The 25869-nt window shown below is 42.6% G+C and overlaps 1 protein-coding gene across 1 annotated transcript in view; it reads left to right on the top strand.

Moving 5' to 3' along the window:
* The window catches only part of TRIM44 (tripartite motif containing 44), a 410675-nt gene that overhangs the window by 16317 nt on the left and 368489 nt on the right, over nt 1–25869 (top strand). The window contains exon 2 of the mRNA XM_085643487.1: nt 5591–5668. Within this exon, the coding sequence (XP_085499613.1) occupies nt 5591–5668 (78 nt within the window). The remainder of the gene's footprint in view (nt 1–5590; nt 5669–25869) is intronic.

The raw sequence follows: 25869 nt of genomic DNA, 5'->3' as shown, positions 1-25869 counted from the left end.
TGGTGCGTTGTCAATAGCTACGGTTGCTTGGTGAGTAAGAACTGTGATGAAAGATTCAAGTACGGATATGAGCAATTTTTTACCTTGTTCAGTAAGATGAGCTTTGGCTACCCCATTATTTGGGTGGGGGGGGGGGGGAGATTTTGAGGGCAGACTATTGGTCTGGTGCATCTGTGTTTGCCAACTTTTATTTGAAACCTGTTGATCATGTCTTGTGCAGCTTTAAAGATCTCTTTTCCCTCCATTGTTGACATAATAGATTTTATTGAAGACTCCAGAGCTAGCATCATTGGTGGATCAAGCAAAAAAAAAAAAAGAGAATATATAATTCATTTTAGGAGAGCATCAAGAGAAAGAGAGTTTATTTTAGTTTAACATTTTTGGACTATCTTGGCAAATAATTAACAGTTTTTTTATTTACTGATGCTCAATAATATTCTAGGAGGAGGAGAATAAACTATGGACTGAGGACTGGGGCAACAATTTTTCACACAATCGATATATATATATATATTTTTAATCTTTTGATTGCATTTTCAAACAGCAAAAATAGAGCAGCTGTACATCATATGACAATTGTGTGTGCCAACTCTGGGGTAGAACCCCTTATAGGTGAGATATGTACAGCATCATAGCAGAAAGAGATGAGTGGAGCTCACACCCTGTATGGATTTTCCCCAGTGTTAAGGGGATCATGATCACCATCATAAAGAGGTTTTTAATGTTCTCGTCATGGGGCAGATTCAAAGAGGAAGGACTGTGGGGTTTAGGTATCCATATATGGCAGTGTTCTGGTTCTGAATTGTTGTTTCTGGTTATTTTTGGCCTTGAAGAGGCCTTAAAGGGGCTGCTTGTAGGGGCATAGCGTGAGCCTCTGTGAGTTCATTAACATCCAGATTCTCTCATCATTATTCTTGCAAAATCAACATCCTCTTTATTAGTTATAACGACCAGACCCTGTATGTTCTCTCTGTCCTCGTGCTTTGTGTTCATTTGCAATTAGGAGGCTAATGCATCTCTGCAATAGTCTGATAATTGCCGAGTGCACACTTCAGATATTGTAGTGGTTCTTGTGTGCATGGGAGGGCACCAGGCTAAGTCCATCACATCATGTGTTTAATTGCGTGACCACTTTTGTTCATGTGTAGCTTTAGTTCTCTCTGGACTCTCATGAATGTATTTAACCTCTCCGGTTTCGTGGGGTTCTTTCTAAATGGAAACTGATTTGAGACCGTTTTGAGCATGACCAAGTGTAATTGTGTCCTGGTCCGGTTTACATGGACGCATGTGATCATTGCTAGACAGTATAAAGGGTTTGAGGAGGCGAGGGCATATGATTATACAAGGAATCCTCAGTAATTGTTTTAAAGCTTCAGGTGCCTGCTGTAGATGAAAATGCATTTTGGTAGTACCTTAAAGCAAGAAAACTAACACTTGTTTTAAGCTTTTGAATTTCTTTAGTGAAACATGTACATTTTGTTTCCCAGTTCTATTGCTTTGAATACTTTCCTGAATTGAATCCAAACTGATGTTTTAGTTCTTTTAGGCTTTGCCTGATACAACGCACCTGCAGTCACTTGCAAGATCTTTCGTTATTAAAAACCCAAAAAACTAATGCTTCATTACTTACCATTAGTTGCCTTCGTCGCTCTTATTTCTTTTAGCTATGGTAGCTGGTTTCCCTTTTTAGGTCGAGCCTGGGCAGTGCATGCGCTGTCTCTTTGAGACATGCTGTGTTTGCTCTGTGGGCTTACAGCCCGCCCATCACTTTTGATTTGTTGCTATGTGTGTCCTTCGTAAATGCTTGCTTCGCTGTGGTCAATGTTGGTTACATGTCCTCCCTTTTTTGTGTGTCGCCCCCTCCCAAGGAACATGGCCCTATTACTTGTAGTCTTGCCCTTTTGTGCATGTAGGTTTGTGTAAACATTCTGTTTTTTTTCTTTTTTTTTTCTACCCGTGTTATGAAAATGTTGGCATTTCTTCCTGTACACGTTCACCCGACGGAAGCTCAGCAACGATTGCCGTAGTGCATTCGACTTGCGTATTAGCATTCGGCATATGTTCACCCACTCCTCAGTTGCTGTCACCCCTTGATCCTATTTTGTTTTTAGGTCTCGCCTGACCCAGCGCATGCGCTGGTCTGGCGAGACTTATTGAGAGGGCTCCAAAAAGTGCTACCAGGCCAGCCTAGAGCTACAGTGCATGTTGGCGGGCGCGCGCGCCGCTTTTACCGCGATTACTTTCACTTTCCTCTTGCCGCTTTGATGTTTGATCGCGATCACTTTCGCGGCCCCATGGCCGCTTGGCATAGCCAATAGGTCTCGCTTTTGGGACCTTTTATAAGTATTTAGTTATGCAACTGTTGCATGGCTAAACACTTATAAGGTCCCAAAGGCGAGACCTATTGGCTATGCCAATGCTTGTTTTGTTTACTGCTAAACCCCCAAAAATGCTTTTGCGCTACGTTTCCAGTACACTTGGATTGTGAAAAGAAAAACTGCACCCACTTCACAAATGCATATGCGCAAATGATGCCTTTCTTATTATTATTTTGTATGCTGTACAGAATTACCTAAATCCATTGGCAGAGGCATTAGGTCGCAAAGCGGAGTGCTATTGACTTTGCCAATGCATAAGTCCAACAAACCGGAGACTCCCCAGAGAAAGCAACAGCACTCTGCACCCGGCCGCCCCTGTGCCGCTGAGGGTGCACGTTTTGTGTTGGCCTAAACCCCCATTTGCCCTGAGCTTAAGTGCAGGAGCTTGGCTCCCACAACCCAGAGGCCTGCTCATCAGCAGCCACCAACTGGAGGCCCCCTATTGGAAAACATTGGGCCTCAGCACTCTGCACCCAGCCGCCTTAGTGCTGCTGAGGGTGTATCAAGAGTGCATCCTTGACCCTGGGGGACCCCTGAGTCTGACCCCAGAATACCAACTCCCACAACAGAGTACTTACCTGCTAACTCATAACACTATTTTCCTCCATAGGATAACAAACTGTTTTTCTATGAAACGTTTCTAAGTGTAGAGTTAGAAAACCTAAGAAATCCTTTTAAAATTGTAAAAAATAACAAAAACGCTTTTACTCACCTGTTTACAGGAAATGCCACAGTGCTGTATCCAGGTATTCTGTACTGTGTAAGAAAAGTAATCTGCAAAGTAATCTACTGGTCATTTTACTAAAAAGCCTATGCAAAGTATATGTACTGTATTTCCAAAGCATTGTCATTTTCAGTAACAGTACTGTAATCAAAACAAAGTGCATATACAATTGCAATCCAATCTGTGTTACAACTGCATTACTACTGTAACGTATTTATTGCTTACCTGTGCCATGCTTGCTTAGTTTTAGAAAAATAAAATAACTAAAAGAATATTTTCATACAAAAACAATAGGTCTGAAGTCCAGTCTTCGAGTGTGTGAATTCATTTGCTGACTGAGTGGGTACAACAAATGCTCAACACTGTCCTCTGATAAAGCCTTACTGCTCGACCACACTACCACAAATAGAGAGTGAGGTGCTATCTACTTAACCTCTGTCTACCTTTTGAGTTCCACAGGACTCTGTGCACACTATACCTCACTTTGGTATAGTATAAAAAGAACCAGCTTCCTACAAATAATATCTTTAAAACACAATGCAAGTTCTTTTGAAAATGCTATAGTATACGATACAATAGCACGCCAGACCATATCCTATCTTACGTACCATACAATGACAGGCCATATATACAGTGCTGTAAAATACTATTAAATGACAGGCAATACCATACTATGCAATAACAAACCATACCATGCCATACTATACAATAACAGGCCATTCCATACTGTACTATACAATGATCAGTCCTACCATATCAAACAATGCTAGTCCATACCATATCATACTAGATAATGACAAGCCATACCCGACTACCTTATACAATAACATACCATACAATGACAGGCCGTACATATCATACAGTACTAGACAATGACAAGCCAGATTACATCTTGTGACTTGAATTGTTACTATTGCATTCTCTCCCTTACTTACTTGTTTCCTGCTACACGGCCAGCATGAATGTGGTGTAGTGGAATGCTGGAATGCTTGGAGATGTAATGGAATGCTGGAGTGCTTGGTGATGTAATGGAGTGCTAGAGTGGCTGGTGTGGTTGAGATAGAGTCAGCCGGGTGTGTGGGCCTAGCAGCAAGGATGTTGCTTCTAGTGGGGCTTACTTAATACTGTCTTCTACCCTTGGACTTTCTTAACAGCTTACCTGTAATCTTAATAAACCATCTTCTTCTCTAATATGGCTACTGGACATCTTTCCCTTACAACACTACACTATACAATAACAGACCATACCATACAATGACAAGCCGTACCATGCCTTACAGTAACAGGTCATATCATACAATATAATGACACTCCATACATTCATTCCTACAGTCTGTTTTTTCAAAAGTCCCTTGGCTTTACCCTATGCTAGCCTATTACAGCATTTTAACCTTTTGACTTTTTTAGCTATTAGTCATTAAGTATCTATATGCATTCTGCAGTTGTATTGTTGGTGTGTGTAGTGGTTTTAATTAATCACAGTAAAGTTATTTACTTACTGTACAGTAACAGGCCATACCGTACCATACCATAAAATAACTGGGCATACTTTACAATAATATGCGATAGCATACCATACTACATTACACAAGATAACTAGAAAAAGCATTGGCAAAGCCAATGCATCTCGCATAGGCGAGACCTATTGGCTATGCCAATGATTGTTCCAGCAGTGTCCAGTGCCAGGCGTATAATGAAAGAGGTTTAGAGAGAGAAAGAGAGGGCACAATTTGGAAAGAGAGGGAAAGCGAGTACGTTTCCTCTTCTTTCTTGCTCTGTTGTCCTCATCTAGCTAGGATCAACTTCCACGTACTTGTTCTATGTCAACAGCATCTTTAAACCAAGATCCACTTGAAATATTTTCTGGATTTATTCCCTGTCCTTCCTGCTGTTCAGTTTCCCAGAGCTTCATCCTCTCCCTCCCAGTCCAATATACTTATTTTAGGATTCCTTGGAATACCAAAATCTTCTTCTTTTGGAGCTTCCTGTACCTTCACCCTTGTACTCTTCTGCACGCTTATGACCTCCATCACCATTTATTATTTGCTTAGACTATGCACATATTTGGCTTTGTCTGGCTGCAGATGCCCACAATTACTACAAAAACAAACAGAATCTTAAATGTTTTTCTCCTGAATTCGTGCAGGTTTTTGAGGGTTCTCAGACCATGTCTCTGATCACTTGTTTATGTTCTCTGATGGAATGCCGGTGCCTGGGGGAGTAGCAGAAAATATGATACGTAAATGAAGTTTTATATTTGAAGTATGATATATTTTATCTATTAAGTATGATGGATTAATTAAGCACTTGAGACTTGATTGTAAGCTCCAGCTGTTTCTTTAAATTGCCACTAATTACATGTATTGGTTTACTCCTCAAGTGGTAAAGAGCCCTACTATACATTGATGCTTAATGCCCTGACAGTTACCTTACAAATTATGTGCCTGCTTAGATGCTATCGTGACCTTCTGACCTCCCTTCCTTGCAGAGTCGAGAACCAGTTGATCTCCGGGCGGCCATGCTGGAGATGGTGGAAAGACTGAAGGGCAAATGCAATGATCCAAATGTAAGTGGAAATCCCTCTCATACCCCACTGCACCAGCTCCTGCTTCTGATCCAAGGATAATAAGAGTGTGATTTGTTTATTTTTAATATTAATAATGTTTTATTGATGTGCTTGTTTACAGATGTAGGTTCCTTGTCAAAACCCCTTTACCATTAATGCAAGACACAGTGTAATAACATCTTTACAAAGAAATCTATTTAGTTTTAAGTGGACCTTTGTGTAACTTGCAATAAGGTACAATTAAACTGAACAGAAAAGGAAATAGAGCTAAAGAGATTCATGTTGGAATGTTGGAGGTGGAGGGGGCAGTGAGGCAGAGCATGTCATGATATATGGACAATCTGGCTGTCTAGGGCAGGACATCCCCAGCATTTTAAGTCTTTTTTATAAGCCTGCCTTATTCAACGATTTGGGGATCAGTTCTATCTGTGTAATATTTTGTGGTAACTGAATTTAAATTGGACTTTGCGACGATTCCGGTTTTGATTTAGCAACATTGCGTCGCAATCTGCTTCTCAATAGTCATTTTTCAGCACGTGTGTCCATTAATGACTCTAGTCTAGTAGAGGGTAAAGTGAAAATATAGTCAGTTATAATTTTGCAAAGTCCAGAGATTGTACCTTTTATAGGTTCTCCAGGTGGCCAGATATTTCAGTATAGGAGAGTCTGCACGGGCTATTGGATCGGAATCTAGATGTTGATGGATGAAATGCCTCAATCTTTGGAATCTCCACAATTGGTTAGGAAGGAGGTCATCGTTGGTTTGTAGCTCCCCAAATGTCTTGAGCCTGCCTCCCATACTTTGGTGGTCTAGGAAGGAGATTACTCGTGTCTTGAAGTTAGACCGATGTCGTTCCCTATCTTGTAAGTGGATTGCACTATTACCCCATAGCTGTGCTTTCTTGTGTATAAAACTGCCTGTATGACGTACACCATGAGCTCTGCACCATGCAAAGACTGTCGCATGTAGGATGGTGTTAGATTCTTTTCTATCTTTCTGGTTTTTTTGTGTAAACTAGTCCCATCTCCCACCTGCTTTTGCCCATTATTCTGTCGTCATTCTTAACCCACACGGGTGTCTCTGATGCTGCGTGCAGGTGGTAGTTCAGGTGTGCAAGCGGGAAAGACAGCCAATAAGGTTCTGCATGGGGTGATTGAAGACTGCCGCGTTCCGTCGGAGCATGCAGTTTGGACATTTTGGACCTCATTCTCCAAGGGCCTCCGCACTCCTCACTCTTGGAGGAATCTCAGTAATGAGGATTCTCACTGTGAAGATTCTGCCCCCAGTGAGGGCCCTTTGTGAATCAGGCACCCTTAGTCTGGGTTTTCTTCCCTGATTTAGAAAAGACCTCCACTGTTTGGATATTATTCGTTGTTGGTATCTGAAGTGATATCTTGGCAAAGATGTGGTTCAGGCGGGGCATAGTATTCAGTTTGAGTATTGCGCTCTGCCCCACAGGCAGAAGTGACCAGCGTGACGCGTCCTTCTGGATCTCTTCAATAAGTGGACTAAGGTTATTGTGCATCACATCCTGTGGTGTTCTGTTAAGATGGACCCCTAGATATTGAACAGGTGTGTTGTGTACCTGAATGGGCAGCCTGCGAGTGGTATTCTAGTTGTTGTCGGGGGAAGTGCCTGCATTTACCCCAATTAATAAGATATCCAGAGAATTCCAGTATTAAGTCATTTAGGGCGGTTATTGATCTCTGGTGGTTTGGGAGAGTTACTAGGATATTGTTAGCATAAAGAAGGACTTTGTCTTCTCCTACCGGTTTGTTTACGCCTGTGATCTTTGGGTAGGCTCTTCCTACTGGTGCTGCTTGCGGTTATAATGCTATTATAAAGAGTAAAGAGAACAGGGCCAGCTTTGTCTTGTACTTTGAATATCGGTTGTAGGCGATAGAAAGCCATTGCATGTTGCTGTAGGGTTAGTTTGTAACTATTTAACCTTGATAAGCAAGCCGTCTCCAAAGCTCCTTGATCTCAGTACATGAAACAGATACTCACATCTAGAGATACCAATACCTTCTCATCTGGATCGTTCTCCATTTGCCTTAAGATATGTGAAACCAATTGTAAATGGAAGATGGAAGAACTCTGGGGGCAAAATCCCACTTGAGTGGGGTGTATTGAAGTCAGCATAAGTCATGCTTGTCTGGTTGCCAGGGATCTCGCCAAAATGTTAGTATTTAAGGTGATCAATTAATGGCTCCCACACTGCCGCGGATCTTTTCCCAGTTTCAGTTTGAGCGAGATGCGCCCTTCGCTAAGTTCTGATGGGCTGTGTTCCAGGGACTGGTTCTGAAAAGAGCCGTTGTGTGGGGGGCGGGGGGTTATTTTTCTCTTGTTCAGTTTTTAGATTTCGATGGGATATTTCCTCTGGCTGGGGGCTTTATTTGTGGGCATTGCGTCTATCACATGGGCTAGTTCCTCATCAATTAATTCTGTTTCGAATGCTTGTGCCAGACCTGGGGATAGGGTCTTCAAATTAAAATAGGGAAAGATCCGCTCGTCTTGTTCCGTGGGGTTTGTTATCCTTGAAGGAATATAGTGATCAAGAATAATCCGCGAAGGCGGTCAGTATATCGTGGGGTGTGTCATCGGTGCACCACTACCATTTTGAACAGCTGGTATATTGTGCTTTTCTTTGTCGGCGCTGGAGGGCTAAAAAATACGTCCTGATTTCTCCTCTACCATAATGATGTTGCAGATGGAATAGCTCCTTCTCAGCTTGCGATGTCATGAGGTAATTCAATCGTGTTTTGCATTAAAGAAGAGCTTCAGCGTTCTTTTGTGGGATTTATTTTTAAGTGTTTGAGAGATCACCAATCTGTTTTTGCGGAAGTGTCTGTTGCCGAATCATCTTTTTCTTGTGTACTGCTGAGTCTCTCATTAGTTTGCCTCTAATTCTTGCTTTCCCTGCCTCCCACAGCTTCTGTGTGGCTCTCACTGAGCTCCCATTCTCAGTCAGGTAGGATGCTACAAACGATTGGAGGCCTTTTTTTTTACATCCCACAGCTTTTAATAGTACATGCTTAGCCGCCAACTCCCTTGTGGTGGTTTTAGTAGCCTAATGTTTATGTGATGGTCTGAAACGCCTCACAGTGTGGTATTAGTGTATTGTATTTATATTTATAGTCTTAACAGAAAAGTATATAATTACATTTCATTCAACGTGATTTCTTATCGTTTTATTGCGAGTCCATATCTCCATTATTTTCTGTGAGAGGGCGTTGCAGTGCCAGTGGCTGGCCATGTTTAGTGCTGGTCATACTACAAAAGTGTAAGTTACTGCAAAAATACTGAAACAAACTAAGCTTACTCAAAAGTGTAAAGTCACCTTTGTGAATCAGGCCCTTTGTCTCTTTTTGTTGGATGTGCCAAGGCCCTCGAGTTTGTCATGGAAACGTTGTGTATCAGTTCTGCGAGTAGGTGCCACTCCATGGGGCACGAGAGCTAGTGGCAGTCTAACTTATCTATGTGGAGGTTTTGTACCGGATGCCATTGGGTCCCCTACTAGAATGTGACTGTCCGATTGGGACAATAGTAGTCTAGTAACAGGTTTAAAGAGAGTACTTTTGTTGACCACAGAGCCGTATACAGAGAAAACTATTAGAGTTTGGTGCTGAATCCGGTGTTTAAGAAAGACATAACGGCAAAGAAAGACATAACAGCCATTGGGATCGGTCCGTGTCTGCGTGACTGGGCTTGGAAGCCCTATACGGATAATAATAAGTTAACCACTCTTTCCTTCCTGTGTATCTTGGATGTATTATCCAATGTTGTAGCCTGCAGACCTTTCCCACCCATTCCCTCTTGAGCTTATCATATTCTTGAGATGAGAATCCTGGAACTCAGGACTACCTTCCCTGAAATATGTGGGGCTAACATAACTGGCCCATCCACAACTCAACAAGGCCAGGACCATAACGCCCGCAAGATCTCAGCTATATATCTTAATACTCGCTCACTGGTTAAACACCAGTCGGACATTTTCCTATTGCTTAAATGTGAGCAGCCTGACCTTCTCCTGCTCTCTGAAACCTGGCTGTCCCAAGAGTCATCCCCTGATATTCTTGCGGCATTACCCTCGGATTATCACATCACCCAGGCCAATCGTCCCCAGGGCAAAGTGGGTGGAGGAGTAGCTATAATTACTCGCCATGACTTTAACTGCAAGACTCTCACCCCATTTGACTTACCCCTGGTGGACAGCCTGGTGATGAAATTTGAGTTTGGATCTGGCGCTACGCCATTAGTATGCGTCCTGCTTTATAGGCCCCCTCAAAGCATGCCCCACTTTTCCTACTCCTTGGGCGAACAGATAGCCCACTTGGTAACAAACTATGGGAGGGTCTTACTTATCAGCAACTTCAACTACTGGGCCAATGACACCCTCGGTGGCCCCAAATCAGCTGAGCTAACCGAGCTACTCACCAAACTAAACCTTACCCAACATATATCCACGTCTACTCATATTAAAGGACACATTCTCGACCAGGTCTGGAACACGAACATCACTCTGTCTCCTGTCTCAGTTTCACCCTGCACCTGGTCTGACCACCATCTTATCCATTTTTCTATTCTAAACAACGCCACAAATAAAACCTCCAGCCCAGCTAGTTGCACTCGAAGAAACTGAAACAAGCTAGACAAACCATCATTTCTTGACTCCCTCATAAACTCAGCTCCTCTGGGCAATCCCCTACTTGACCTAGCTGACGCACAGCTCACTAATTGGTTATTGGCTGCCAGCGATAAGTTTGCTCCCCTCAGGAAGAACCACGCGCCCCGCCCACATGACGCTCAAAAATGGTTTTCAAGTGAATGAAAACTTCTAAAACTAGCTCTTAGGCAATTAGAAAGAAAGTGGCGTAGCAATTACAAACCTGAAGACAAACAGTCCTATCTTAACTTTTTGAAATCCTACAAAAAATCCATCTCAGCGGCCAAAGAGGCCTATTTTTCTACAAAACTTTTGTCCGCAACCAACCGCTCTAAGGAGATCTTTCGCATTGTTGACAAGCCCTCCAATCCTGAAAGAACCTTGTGTAGGCCCCCACCTTCTCAAACCTTTTGCAATGCCTTAAATCTCTTCTTCATTGATAAAATTAAGAAAATTAAGTCCAGCATCCCTGCCAGTCAAAACCTGTCTCTTACTCCCCCTCACATCATCAATAACAGCTCCTTCTCGCATTTTCCCAAACTAGTTGATCACACCTTTTCCAAACTTCTTTCCAAAATCAAATCTGGTTCACCCAATGACTGTTGCCGTCCTAGCATTTTGAAGGAAATCTTCACTGCATTTCCTGGCCCTGCTTTAAATCTTTTAAATGAATCCTTACTTCAAGGTGCCGTCCCTGCCACCTTTAAAGAGGCCATTGTCGTCCCCCTTTTGAAGAAGATGGGTTCCGATCCGTCAGTTTTGACCAACTACCAGCCCATCTCCCTTCTCCCTTTTCTGGCCAAGCTGTTGGAAGCCCATGTCACCAGCTGTCTCGCTGACTTTTAGGAGAAATCTGAATTTCTCGACCCTCACCAAGCTGGCTTTTACCCGGCACACTCTACTGAGGCGGTTATTCTTACTGTACTGGACACCCTTCGCAGTGAGGCTAATAAAGGCTCTCCACAGGCCCTCGTCCTACTTGACCTCTCCGCTGCCTTCGACACGGTCGACCACTGTCTCTTGGTCGACCGTGTCAGGGATGCCGGAATCTCAGGCCCAGCACTAAGCTGGATCAACTCTTTTTTGGAAAATCGATCTTAGGCAGTTCGCACAGCTCAGTTTACTGCCCCAAGCGTCAAAATCTCTTGTGGAGTCCCCCAGGGCTCCTCCCTTTCCCCCTTGTTGTTCAACCTCTACCTTCACCCACTTGTCAGAGCCCTGAAGGAGAGCAAAGTTTGCACTTTCAATTACGCCGACGATTTCCAACTCCTCTTTTCCATTAGCAATACCCCATCGATCCATGCTTTTCAATCCACCATGTTGTTCATCAGCCAATGGATGAACAAGAACCATCTGAAACTTAATCCGGATAAAACTGAACTTATCCTAACTGGTGGTATTGACAAAAATCCCTGGGGACCCCACTTCTGGCCCGGAGAACTAGGTCAGCCTCCTGTTCCCTCCAGCTCAGCTAAAAGCCTGGGGGTGATTATCAGTCAAGATCTCACTCTGAAGCCCCAGATTAGCTCTGTAGTATCCACCTGTTTTTTTCAACTCCGTAAAATGACGCTCGCATCCAGGTAGTTATTGCTCTGGTCATGTCACATGTCGACTACGCCAATTCCCTATACTTTGGCATCCCTCTTCATCTCTCTAAACGGTTACAGTTAATACAAAACCAGGCAGCCCGTCTGATTACTCATTTACCCAGGCATCATCACATCACCCCCATTTTGAAGCAACTTCATTGGCTGCCAGTTGCCCAGCGGTGTGCCTTTAAGATCGGATGTCTCATTTTCAAATCACTCAATGGCAATAGCCCGAAATTTGTCAATAACATGATCAAAAGATATGCCCCCACACGCCATCTCCGCTCAGCTCACAAAAATCTTCTCTTGACCCCCTCTTTTAGACTCAAGTGCACCGGCGGTGTCAGGTTCTCAACCTTGGCTCCCTCGTTTTGGAACTCTCTCCTATCTGAAATCCGTCTCTCCACCAATCTTCTTGGCTTCAGAAGTCTTGTAAAGACATGGCTCTTCCGACAGGCTTTCTAACTTTTCTCTGGGACCTGGACTCCTGCTAAACTAGCGCCATGAAACCTCCCTGGTGTACGTGCGCTCTATAATTTTCCATTGACATGACAGAGATGCAGATTATGCAGAAGTGCTATGTCTGGCAAGAGTGCCTTTAAGTAGGAGTGTAACTTTGATTGGGGAGTCGCTGAGGACGAAGGGGATGAGCCGGCCTGTGCCACGAGTCCCAGTGGTTTCTAGCGGTGATACTCGGATGAGTTTAGGGACGCGGCCTATGGTTCGACTTGGGTGTGGGAAGGGATCCTCTTGGTGTTTTATGAGTCTGGGTCATTAATGATCAGGGAGGATGTTTACTGGTTTTGTGTAGAGATACTCCTATGTATTGATAGGGAATTTAGTTGGAGTCCTCCACATGAGCCCATTGTACATTTATAGCTCTCAAATCCCAAGTTGTCTCACGCTTCATCTTGTTTCACTAGCTTCAAAGCCTATCTCAGAAATCAGAGCAAAATTGAATTGGTGGGGAAGAAGCGTGATGTGGAGGATGTTCTCCTTGGACTCTGTGATTGTGCTAGTATTTTAAGAATGGGCTTTGCAGGAACTCCCAACCTGTGGACTAAGAGGTCTTGTTACTGTCTGTAGAGTTTCCCAGATCTAATATGAGTTGCCGCAACCTACCATTGTAGACTAGCTTCTCCTTTTGGATTTAATAATAGATTTATGATAGTTCTTGATTCGAGCTTCGTATTCTTCCTTCGCCTTGATGTTACATCTCCTCTACCATTTAGCCTTCAGTTGTCCATCTCCTTGCTCCTGAGTTTCCAGTCTAGCTCTGTGCCAGAGTTCGTTGTGTGTCTGACCTCAAGCCAATGTTCTTGAATTTTCTGAGTTAAAGAAACCCTCACAGCTGGCCGTGAAAGCATTCGTTGGCAGATTGCCTGGTATATGGATTTCTGTGTAACCATGCTATTGAGTAGGCCCAGAGCGAACTTGGGCAGTAGTGAATACATCTACAGCTTGAACTCTCCCACAAGTAAGGCCTTTCTTTTTTTAACGCAATTGCTCGATGGTAACCTCCGACCAATGGTGAGTATGTGGAGTAAGGTTAGTGTGGAGTATTTGTGTCCTGCTACCTGTTTTTTGACAAGATACTATTGTGGATCTACTGTGTGTGGATAAAACACAAGATGGTGTCTATGAAGAGGCTGCCGGACAGGGCTATGGACTCAAGAAACCTACCTTGTTCTTGGAAGTGCACCAGGCTTCTGTAAAAAGAAGACAGGAGATGGAGGTCCTTTTGAACCACAAGGACTGTACTGCCCTTTACTGTTTCGTTATATCCCAGAGGTGTTACTACAGATAGTTTTGTGCAGTAGGTGAATGGGGAAACATCCTCTATTTTGTGTCCTATTCCACTGTTAGTGAACAGGACCTCTGCAAGGAGAGCTGTAGAATGCCTGGAGAAGGAAGAACAGCCTGCCAGAGAAGGGGGGATCACTGGCTTGCATCCTACTGAGGAGAGTCCGCCTTGTGGAATCATGAGCCCGGGTGCCTGGTAACCAAGGGGCTTGGACTCTAACTCTGCTGGAGGTGCTAAATCTGTCTGGAGGGAAGCAGCTGGAGAATGAAATGACTGCTGTGCAGGCAGGACAAAGAACTGTGACCATCTGCTGTGACCTCTAAGAGAGGAGCTTTTCTGTGGAATTAAACGCTTTAAACCACATTAAAATCCATGTACTATAATAACTCACCAACACCCACCAATGTTGGGTTAACTCTTTATTCTCAAATCTCCCTATGCTGTATCTTATGCAGTTAAAACTGTTATCTCCCAGCCTCTCTACGTCTGCTGTAGCTTCATAAGCCTTGATTTTAATGATAATAGGAACTTTTGGGTCCTTCCCGATCAGGTTTCTGGCCCCTCAAGTATTCAGTTGTACATATAGTGCCCTCTTTGTCCCTCCATGTCGGTTCCGGCTCCTAAAGCCTTGATGAAAACGGGTAAGGCCCCCCTGGTCCCTCTGGTTGGGTCCATCTCCTGAAGGCTGTGTTTGTACTGATGGTGGCCCTTGGTTCCTTCTTGTTGGTTCTTTTACAGATCAAACCCTCACATGTCGGCTACACTGGTTCCAAGTCCTAGAGCCTTCCTTTGTGGTTCTTGCATTGAAGGGATTTTTTAACTTACTCCTAGCCTGCTCTGGTTCCCAAAGTCTTGATGGGATCGGGGTTGGTTCCTAGTGGCCGGATTAGCACTTATAGGGTCCCTCTTGGCCCCTCTGTATCCGTTCTTCCTCTGAAGCTGTGTTGGTTTTTCTTTTAGTGTTCCAGCTTCTCAATCCTTGATTTGCAGAGATTAGACCCCTCTAGTCCCTTCTTGTCAGTTCAAGCAAATTGTTGCAAGCTACACTCTTATTAGTCTTGTAATAGTGACCATATCAGACGAGATTCCATTAGTGACCACCATGTTTAAGAATACCAGCCGTGATCCGCTGAGCGCATCTGGAGGGTCGCCAGCAGTCATGTAAAAAAGGCTTTCTGAATTTGGAATTCCTAAACCAAAATGGCCAAACGTAATCATATTAGTAATAAGAAGGCACACTGAAAATATACAGTAGGAAATGGCAAAGTTATGTGGCAGGTATGAGTAAATTATGCAGCATGAAAAGGCAAATTATGCAGCGTAATGCTGTACATTTTATGATAGTGTTAGTTCATTATTTTGTCATTTTTTAAATGTTAACACTGCCTGGGCATTAGTTTAACACCCAAATATAGCAATAAGCAGAAAGGTGACCAGTCCACCTTTGCAAAGGGACTTCCACTACACTGCAACCAGTTGGGCTAGAAACAATTTTTGTTGTTGTTAAAATCAGCAGGTTCTGCGGCAGATGATGGATTATGTAGCAAATATGACAAATCTATAATTATGCGAAAATTACAATGGCTTCTCAATCGCATACTTCTAGTTGCCCTGTGAATAAGTTTTCGCACTGGTTTTTCACTCACAAATCGTCTCTAAATATATTTTGGAAATTCAACCATTTTCTCCAGACATCAGCTTACGATTTCTGAAAATACACACATTTTCATCTTAAAATAAACAATTTTCTCATACATATGTTAATTCAACCAAGCAAACAGCTCCAGTTTAGAAGGCGGCTGAGATGAACATAGGAGATCTGCCGACAGGTAGATGGAGAGCTACCAGTAGCTCACAAGCTACTCGTTGGAAAAGCCTGCTTTGGTTTTTCTGTGTCTGTTCCGGCTTGCGAAGACTGGATTTGCACCTTGTAGTACCATCTTGTCTCTTCTGGATCAAACAACCTGATTTACAAAAAATAAGCCCCTGCTCCCTGGGTGTAAGTTCTCCGAGAAATGTAGGGGCACACGCCTTGATTTGCGCTGCTATGGCCGGGCTGGGCACCTCTGTGTTGGTTCTATTCCCGGAAGCCTTGATTTGTACATATGAGGCCCTCTGGTCTCTGTGTCGATTCCTGTCTTTGAAGCCTGGCTTGCACCTCCTGCTCGGTCCCTCCCTGTCCCTTGCGGCTCATCTAACATGATTTACACAAATAGGCCCCTGGTCCCTAGGCGATGATTCTTGCTCTTAGCCATGTAGTTTCACAAGCCTTGATGTGCTTAGCTGGGCCCAGTTCAGGGAGCCTCTCTGTTGGTTGTGGCACCCAAGGTTTGGTTTGTAGAGATGGCGCCCTGTCGGTCTCTCTGTGTTGATCTAGCTTCTCGAACCTTGTTTTGCACTGATGTGCCCTCCTGGTCTCACCTGTCAGTTCATGTTCTAGTGGCTTGGTTTGCACAGATTGGGCTCCTCCAGGGGCCTTGGTGTCTGCCTTGCCTTGCACAGGTAGGCTTGTCCTGGTCTCACTTGTCAGTTCAGCCTTGAATGCATAAACAGGGCCCTTAGAGGTCAGTGCTGGCTCTGAAGCATAGATTTTACCTTGTAGGGCCATCCTGGTTTCCCGGTGTTGTCGTTGGTCTTAGAGCTCCAGCTTGTCAAACTTTGATTTTAACAGAATATTCTACCTTGGTTCCTTAATGCCGGTGCCAGCCTCCGAAGCCTTGATTTTTGCATAAATAGGAACCCTTTGGGTCCCTCAGTGTCAGTTCCAGCATCTCAAGCCTCGATTTGCACAGATGTGGCCCCTCTGGATTTCTCAGTGTCAGTCCCAGCATCTCAAGCCTTGATTTGCACAGATGTGGCCCCTCTGGATTTCTCAGTGTCAGTCCCAGCATCTCAAGCCTTGATTTGCACAGATGTGGCCCCGTGGGGTCCCTCAGTGGCATTTCCAGCTTCCAAAGCCTTGATTTGCTCCGATGGAACCCGCCTTTGTATTAGTTCTGTCCCCTGAAGCCTTGATTTGCACAGATGGGGCCTCCCTGGGCGCTGGGCTGGTATTTTTAGCCATTGTATCTAGAAAGCTAGTGAATATAGATGGATGGTTCTGACTGTTCAAGCTTCTGTTCGGCCTTGGCTGGAGTCCCACATTTCTCACATCTCCGTCCTCCTCGGTTGGATTTGCTCCATAATTAAGAGATGCTCGCGGCCTGAGTGCAAGCGGCTGAGACCGCACACTGCGCCAGAGCCTGCCCGCTCCCTAACCTTTCAAGGCGCAAGTCTGCACATCTGTCTCTTTCTGCCTATTAAATAATACCAGCACATTAGTGCCTCTGCGCGCCTGCCAAGGGCTAGCACTGATGCCGCGCACCGCTTTGGATAGCTGGTCGGATATCTAAGTGGGTTAAGCGCTTGCTGCAGCGATATGTGAGTAAATCGCTGACTTGGGTTTGAATCCCGGCATGCTATGGTCTCCTATCTCACAGAAACTGTTCTCAACATTCTATCATGAACTCTCAAGGAGGATTCTAAGTACTTGGAATAAGGAGGGGGAGCGGAACGTACCACTAAGGGGAACACACATTACAGTAAGATTACAACATATGGCCTGCCTTTTATCCTTCTTTTTTTTGGTTTGAGGTTATTTGGAACAACAAGAAACATCAATTCAATAAATTACATAAATTATGAAAGAAAGAGATGGAACCGGGGTGATAATCATGAAATACAATACCTACTAGCAAAAATTGTGTATGAAATAGATATAAATAATACATAAGGACACATTCTAAGCTGTTAGAAACTGCTAAACATTTTAAGGGAATATTGGGGGAGGGTGTAAAGGTAAAGAAGACATACATAGTTATATTATGAAGGTTCCAAAGAAATAGTATTAATAAAACTGTAGACATTGCAAAAAGAAGATAAAGCAAATATATAAACATAATAACAATATGAGAATAATCTAATAATATAAAATACAATATACAAAAGCAACTGGGTTAATTTATGGTTGTTTTCTGAGTTCATCAGACACAGTAATAATTTTATTAACACTTGAGGATGATAAATATGTAGTTAGTGGAAGCCATAAAAGATCTCATTATGGCTAAAGATACAGGGGATACATGGTTTGTTTCTAATCTTTGATGAGAGCAGGTGGTATTCCACCAGGATCTAAAAGTAACATTATGCGCTTGTTTCCAATTAGACGTTATTAAATGAAAGGCTACAGCTAACAACAAATCTAATACGTTCTAGCTAGAGGGTCGGCAAAGGCACTGTGGAGCCAAACCTCACACAAAACCCTTAGCAAAAGAGAAAGGGATAATAGTTTTTTTAAATACCTTGTTGATTTGGCACCAAACCAGTTTCCAGAATAGGAGAATAAAAGGACAATCAAATAAAAAATGTTTTAAATCAGCAGTTAAGCTTGAGCAGGGCCAGGAGAATGTGAGTTTAGGGTCATAGTGGTAAATAAACAATGATAATGCCTTTCATCCTTCTAAGATTGATGAATCGAGCAGTAGTAGTACCATCTTACTATATTCCAGAAGGAGAGCGTGAGAAAATATAGGGTTTGCTCACCTTCCCACACAACAGGAGGAAATACATACTGTGCTTAGCCTAACTCTCCATACCAGCCCAAGGGAAGCCCCCTATGGTATTAAAGGAACTGGAATTCCAAGTGGCATGACACATCATAGATTCCTCCTCCAGATACCTAGGGAATCTGCACGGGCTCAACCTTAGTAGCCAAGGGAGCTGTTTGATTATTGGGTGGGATCCTAGATTTAAAATAGTCTAGAGTGTTCTGAGGGTTAATATTTCCACAGAGTACCCTGGCGGAGTTAAAAACAGGTAGGGATGCACTAGGGAAAGTAGTATCCTCTGTATCCCTGGGTCAGCATGTTTCAACCATCACACCAATGCCTCACCGGGCCAGCTGGCTTACCTCAAAATGATCCCCTTACAATTCAATTTTGGAACTAGCATTCACCATACTCAGACATGCACACATACCAACCTATTTGTCTCTGTGCTCGCATTTCTTTAGTAGCATCCTATTAAGAGTTCCATGAGAGTAAGGAGGCAGGTGGACATTGTAGTCAAGCTTTTATCTCTAGTATATGGTGCAGGAAATACACCAGGGCCTGGAACTTAAATGCCAACTGCAGCACATACGGACCCAACTTTCCACCCCAAATAATAATCCACTTTCTTACAGTACCCATCCCTGAACACACTTACTATCTCCTAATGATGTCCATTCCTGAATCCTGAAAACTCGTATGTCCTCTTATTGCTACCCATTCCTGGACCCGAACAAATCATTACTACTCTGTGACCCTACCCTCCCTTGAGCCCTCCTTAGTACCCCTTAATGCTGGCCATTCTTGAAACTACAAATCGCGTAATGCCCCTTAATGCTACCCTTCCCTGAACCCTAAAAACACTTTATTACGCTTAACACTACCCTTCTCTGCACCCAAAGAATACCTTCCTACTCCTTAATGCTACTTTTCCTCAAGGCGCTACTTCAAAACGGACAAAAAGTGACAATATGTTTCATCTTCGAGCCTAAAAATGTTTATTTACTTAAACCACACTAAAGAATAACATATCAGATTGACTCTGATTTTGATAATTGGAACTGATTCCAATGAATTCAGAATAAATCTAAGCATTAAAATAGTTTGCAACTGTCTGGCAGAATAGTGCATTGTAATTTGCAAGACCCAGCCCTGCTTACAATTTCAATTCCAACAATAAACGAAAGAGGGACCCTGAAAAAGTTAAATAGGTGGGGAAGACATCAGGGAAATCGCAAATACCAAAACACACCAAACTTCCCTCACACATATACATCTAACATTGGCAATTAATACATTAATTAGAAACACCCACAGACCTGTGGGTGTTTCTACAATTTCAATTCCACTTTTTCTGTGACTGCGGTCTAGTGACATCTCATGAGTGTTCTTTTGTCCACTTTTTCTGTGACTGCGTTCTAGTGGCATCTCATGAGTGTTCTTTTGTCTACTTTTTCTGTGACTGCGTTCTAGTGACATCATGAGTTTTCTTTTTTCCACTTTTTCTGTGACTGCTTTCTAGTGACATATTCTCATGATTGTTCTATTTGTCTACTTTTTCTGTGACTGTGTTCTAGTGACATCTTCTCATGCGTGTTCTTTTGTCCACTTTTTCTGTGACTGTGTTCTAGTGACATCTTCTCATGAGTGTTCTTTTGTCCACTTTTTCTGTGACTGTGTTCTAGTGACATCTTCTCATGATTGTTCTATTTGTCTACTTTTTCTGTGACTGTGTTCTAGTGACATCTTCTCATGAGCGTTCTTTTGTCCACTTTTTCTGTGACTGTGTTCTAGTGACATCTTCTCATGAGTGTTCTCTTGTCCACTTTTTCTGTGACTGCGTTCTTGTGACATCTTCTCATGAGTGTTCTCTTGTCCACTTTTTCTGTGACTGTTCTAGTGACATCTTCTCATGATTGTTCTTTTGTCCACTTTTTCTGTGACTGCGGTCTAGTGACATCTCATGAGTGTTCTTTTGTCCACTTTTTCTGTGACTGCGGTCTAGTGAGATCTCATGAGTGTTCTTTTGTCCGCTTTTTCTGTGACTGCGTTCTAGTGACATCTTCTCATGAGTGGTCTTTTGTCTACTTTTTCTGTGACTGCGTTTTAGTGACATCTTCTCGTGAGTGTTCTTTTGTCCACTTTTTCTGTGACTACGTTCTAGTGACATCTTCTCATGAGTGGTCTTTTGTCTACTTTTTCTGTGACTGCGTTTTAGTGACATCTTCTCATGAGTGTTCTTTTGTCCACTTTTTCTGTGACTGCGTTCTAGTGACATCTTCTCATAAGTGTTCTTTTGTCCACTTTTTGTGACTGCGTTCTAGTGACATCTCATGGGTGTTCTTTTGTCCACTTTTTCTGTGACTGCGTTGTAGTGACATCTTCTTATGAGTATTCTTTTGTCCACTTTTTCTGTTGCTGCGTTCTAGTGACATCTTCTCATGATTGTTCTTTTGTCCACTTTTTCTGTGACTGCGTTCTAGTGACATCTCATGAGTGTTCTTTTGTCCACTTTTCCTGTGACTGCGTTCTAGTGACATCTTCTCATGAGTGTTCTTTTGTCCACTTTTTCTGTGACTGCGTTCTAGTGACATCTTCTCATGAGTGTTCTCTTGTCCACTTTTTCTGTGACTGTGTTCTAGTGATATCTTCTCATGATTGTTCTTTTGTCCACTTTTTCTGTGACTGCGTTCTAGTGACATCTCATGAGTGTTCTTTTGTCCACTTTTCCTGTGACTGCGTTGTAGTGACATCTTCTTATGAGTATTCTTTTGTCCACTTTTTCTGTTGCTGCGTTCTAGTGACATCTTCTCATGAGTGTTCTTTTGTCCACTTTTCCTGTGACTGCGTTCTAGTGACATCTTCTCATGAGTGTTCTTTTGTCCACTTTTTCTGTGACTGCGTTCTAGTGACATCTTCTCATGAGTGTTCTCTTGTCCACTTTTTCTGTGACTGCGTTCTAGTGACATCTTCTCATGAGTGTTCTCTTGTCCACTTTTTCTGTGACTGTGTTCTAGTGATATCTTCTCATGAGTGTTCTCTTGTCCACTTTTTCTGTGACTGCTTTCTAGTGACATATTCTCATGATTGTTCTATTTGTCTACTTTTTCTGTGACTGTGTTCTAGTGACATCTTCTCATGCGTGTTCTTTTGTCCACTTTTTCTGTGACTGTGTTCTAGTGACATCTTCTCATGAGTGTTCTTTTGTCCACTTTTTCTGTGACTGTGTTCTAGTGACATCTTCTCATGAGTGTTCTCTTGTCCACTTTTTCTGTGACTGCGTTCTAGTGACATCTTCTCATGAGTGCTCTCTTGTCCACTTTTTCTGTGACTGTGTTCTAGTGACATCTTCTCATGAGTGTTCTCTTGTCCACTTTTTCTGTGACTGCGTTCTAGTGACATGTTCTCATGAGTGCTCTTTTGTCCACTATTTCTGTGACTGCGTTCTAGTGACATCTTCTCATGAGTGTTCTCTTGTCCACTTTTTCAGTGACTGCGTTCTAGTGACATCTTCTCATGAGTGTTCTCTTGTCCACTTTTTCTGTGACTGCGTTCTAGTGACATATTCTCATGAGTGTTCTATTTGTCTACTTTTTCTGTGACTGCGTTCTAGTGACATCTCATGAGTTTTCTTTTTTCCACTTTTTCTGGGACTGCTTTCTAGTGACATATTCTCATGATTGTTCTATTTGTCTACTTTTTCTGTGACTGTGTTCTAGTGACATCTTCTCATGAGTGTTCTCTTGTCCACTTTTTCTGTGACTGCGTTCTAGTGACATCTCATGAGTGTTCTTTTGTCCACTTTTTCTGTGACTGCGTTCTAGTGACATCTTCTCACGAGTGCTCTTTTGTCAACTTTTTCTGTGACTGCGTTCTAGTGACATCTTCTCATGAGTGTTCTCTTGTCCACTTTTTCTGTGACTGCGTTCTAGTGACATCTTCTCATGAGTGTTCTTTTGTCCACTTTTTCGGTGACTGCGTTCTAGTGACATCTCATGAGTGTTCTTTTGTCCACTTTTTCTGTGACTGCGTTCTAGTGACATCTTCTCATGAGTGTTCTTTTGTCCACTTTTTCTGTGAAGGCGTTCTTGTGACATGTTCTCATGAGTGTTCTCTTGTCCACTTTTTCTGTGACTGCGTTCTAGTGACATCATGAGTTTTCTTTTTTCCACTTTTTCTGTGACTGCTTTCTAGTGACATATTCTCATGAGTTTTCTCTTGTCCACTTTTTCTGTGACTGCGTTCTAGTGACATCTCATGAGTGTTCTTTTGTCCACTTTTTCTGTGACTGCGTTCTAGTGACATCTTCTCATGAGTGTTCTTTTGTCCACTTTTTCTGTGACTGTGTTCTAGTGACATCTTCTCATGAGTGTTCTCTTGTCCACTTTTTCTGTGACTGTGTTCTAGTGACATCTTCTCATGATTGTTCTTTTGTCCACTTTTTCTGTGACTGCGGTCTAGTGACATCTCATGAGTGTTCTTTTGTCCACTTTTTCTGTGACTACGGTCTAGTGACATCTCATGAGTGTTCTTTTGTCCGCTTTTTCTGTGACTGCGTTCTAGTGACATCTTCTCGTGAGTGTTCTTTTGTCCATTTTTTCTGTGACTACGTTCTAGTGACATCTTCTCATGAGTGTTCTTTTGTCTACTTTTTCTGTGACTGCGTTTTAGTGACATCTCATGAGTGTTCTTTTGTCCACTTTTTCTGTGACTGCGTTCTAGTGACATCTTCTCATAAGTGTTCTTTTGTCCACTTTTTGTGACTGCGTTCTAGTGACATCTCATGAGTGTTCTTTTGTCTACTTTTTCTGTGACTGCGTTCTAGTGACATCTCATGGGTGTTCTTTTGTCCACTTTTTCTGTGACTGCGTTGTAGTGACATCTTCTTATGAGTATTCTTTTGTCCACTTTTTCTGTTGCTGCGTTCTAGTGACATCTTATCATGATTGTTCTTTTGTCCACTTTTTCTGTGACTGCGTTCTAGTGACATCTCATGAGTGTTCTTTTGTCCACTTTTCCTGTGACTGCGTTCTAGTGACATCTTCTCATGAGTGTTCTTTTGTCCACTTTTTCTGTGACTGCGTTCTAGTGACCTCTTCTCATGAGTGTTCTTTTGTCCACTTTTTCTGTGACTGCGTTCTAGTGACATCTTCTCATGAGTGTTCTCTTGTCCACTTTTTCTGTGACTGTGTTCTAGTGATATCTTCTCATGAGTGTTCTCTTGTCCACTTTTTCTGTGACTGCGTTCTAGTGACATCTCATGAGTGTTCTTTTGTCCACTTTTTCTGTGACTGCGTTCTAGTGACATCTTCTCATGAGTGCTCTTTTGTCCACTTTTTCTGTGACTGCGTTCTAGTGACATCTTCTCATGAGTGTTCTCTTGTCCACTTTTTCTGTGACTGCGTTCTAGTGACATCTTCTCATGAGTGTTCTCTTGTCCACTTTTTCTGTGACTGCGTTCTAGTGACATCTTCTCATGAGTGTTCTCTTGTCTACTTTTTCTGTGACTGTGTTCTAGTGACATCATGCGTGTTCTTTTGTCCACTTTTTCTGTGACTGTGTTCTAGTGACATCTTCTCATGAGTGTTCTCTTGTCTACTTTTTCTGTGACTGTGTTCTAGTGACATCATGCGTGTTCTTTTGTCCACTTTTTCTGTGACTGCGTTCTAGTGACATCTTCTCATGAGTGTTCTCTTGTCTACTTTTTCTGTGACTATGTTCTAGTGACATCTTCTCATGAGTGTTCTTTTGTCCACTTTTTCTGTGACTGTGTTCTAGTGACATCTTCTCATGAGTGTTCTCTTGTCCACTTTTTCTGTGACTGCGTTCTAGTGACATCTTCTCATGAGTGCTCTCTTGTCCACTTTTTCTGTGACTGCGTTCTAGTGACATCTTCTCATGAGTGCTCTTTTGTCCACTTTTTCTGTGACTGCGTTCTAGTGACATCTTCTCATGAGTGTTCTCTTGTCCACTTTTTCTGTGACTGCGTTCTAGTGACATCTTCTCATGAGTGTTCTCTTGTCCACTTTTTCTGTGACTGTGTTCTAGTGACATCTTCTCATGAGTGTTCTTTTGTCCACTTTTTCTGTGACTGTGTTCTAGTGACATCTTCTCATGATTGTTCTATTTGTCTACTTTTTCTGTGACTGTGTTCTAGTGACATCTTCTCATGAGCGTTCTTTTGTCCACTTTTTCTGTGACTGTGTTCTAGTGACATCTTCTCATGAGTGTTCTCTTGTCCACTTTTTCTGTGACTGCGTTCTTGTGACATCTTCTCATGAGTGTTCTCTTGTCCACTTTTTCTGTGACTGTTCTAGTGACATCTTCTCATGATTGTTCTTTTGTCCACTTTTTCTGTGACTGCGGTCTAGTGACATCTCATGAGTGTTCTTTTGTCCACTTTTTCTGTGACTGCGGTCTAGTGAGATCTCATGAGTGTTCTTTTGTCCGCTTTTTCTGTGACTGCGTTCTAGTGACATCTTCTCATGAGTGGTCTTTTGTCTACTTTTTCTGTGACTGCGTTTTAGTGACATCTTCTCGTGAGTGTTCTTTTGTCCACTTTTTCTGTGACTACGTTCTAGTGACATCTTCTCATGAGTGGTCTTTTGTCTACTTTTTCTGTGACTGCGTTTTAGTGACATCTTCTCATGAGTGTTCTTTTGTCCACTTTTTGTGACTGCGTTCTAGTGACATCTCATGGGTGTTCTTTTGTCCACTTTTTCTGTGACTGCGTTGTAGTGACATCTTCTTATGAGTATTCTTTTGTCCACTTTTTCTGTTGCTGCGTTCTAGTGACATCTTATCATGATTGTTCTTTTGTCCACTTTTTCTGTGACTGCGTTCTAGTGACATCTCATGAGTGTTCTTTTGTCCACTTTTCCTGTGACTGCGTTCTAGTGACATCTTCTCATGAGTGTTCTTTTGTCCACTTTTTCTGTGACTGCGTTCTAGTGACCTCTTCTCATGAGTGTTCTTTTGTCCACTTTTTCTGTGACTGCGTTCTAGTGACATCTTCTCATGAGTGTTCTCTTGTCCACTTTTTCTGTGACTGTGTTCTAGTGATATCTTCTCATGAGTGTTCTCTTGTCCACTTTTTCTGTGACTGCGTTCTAGTGACATCTTCTCATGAGTGTTCTCTTGTCTACTTTTTCTGTGACTGTGTTCTAGTGACATCATGCGTGTTCTTTTGTCCACTTTTTCTGTGACTGTGTTCTAGTGACATCTTCTCATGAGTGTTCTCTTGTCTACTTTTTCTGTGACTGTGTTCTAGTGACATCATGCGTGTTCTTTTGTCCACTTTTTCTGTGACTGCGTTCTAGTGACATCTTCTCATGAGTGTTCTCTTGTCTACTTTTTCTGTGACTATGTTCTAGTGACATCTTCTCATGAGTGTTCTTTTGTCCACTTTTTCTGTGACTGTGTTCTAGTGACATCTTCTCATGAGTGTTCTCTTGTCCACTTTTTCTGTGACTGCGTTCTAGTGACATCTTCTCATGAGTGCTCTCTTGTCCACTTTTTCTGTGACTGCGTTCTAGTGACATCTTCTCATGAGTGC

Source organism: Triturus cristatus, chromosome 3_1 (genome assembly GCF_964204655.1).
Source record: "Triturus cristatus chromosome 3_1, aTriCri1.1, whole genome shotgun sequence".
In the NCBI taxonomy this organism is placed as follows: Eukaryota; Metazoa; Chordata; class Amphibia; order Caudata; family Salamandridae; genus Triturus; species Triturus cristatus.
This window is presented reverse-complemented; position numbering and strand designations above follow the sequence as displayed.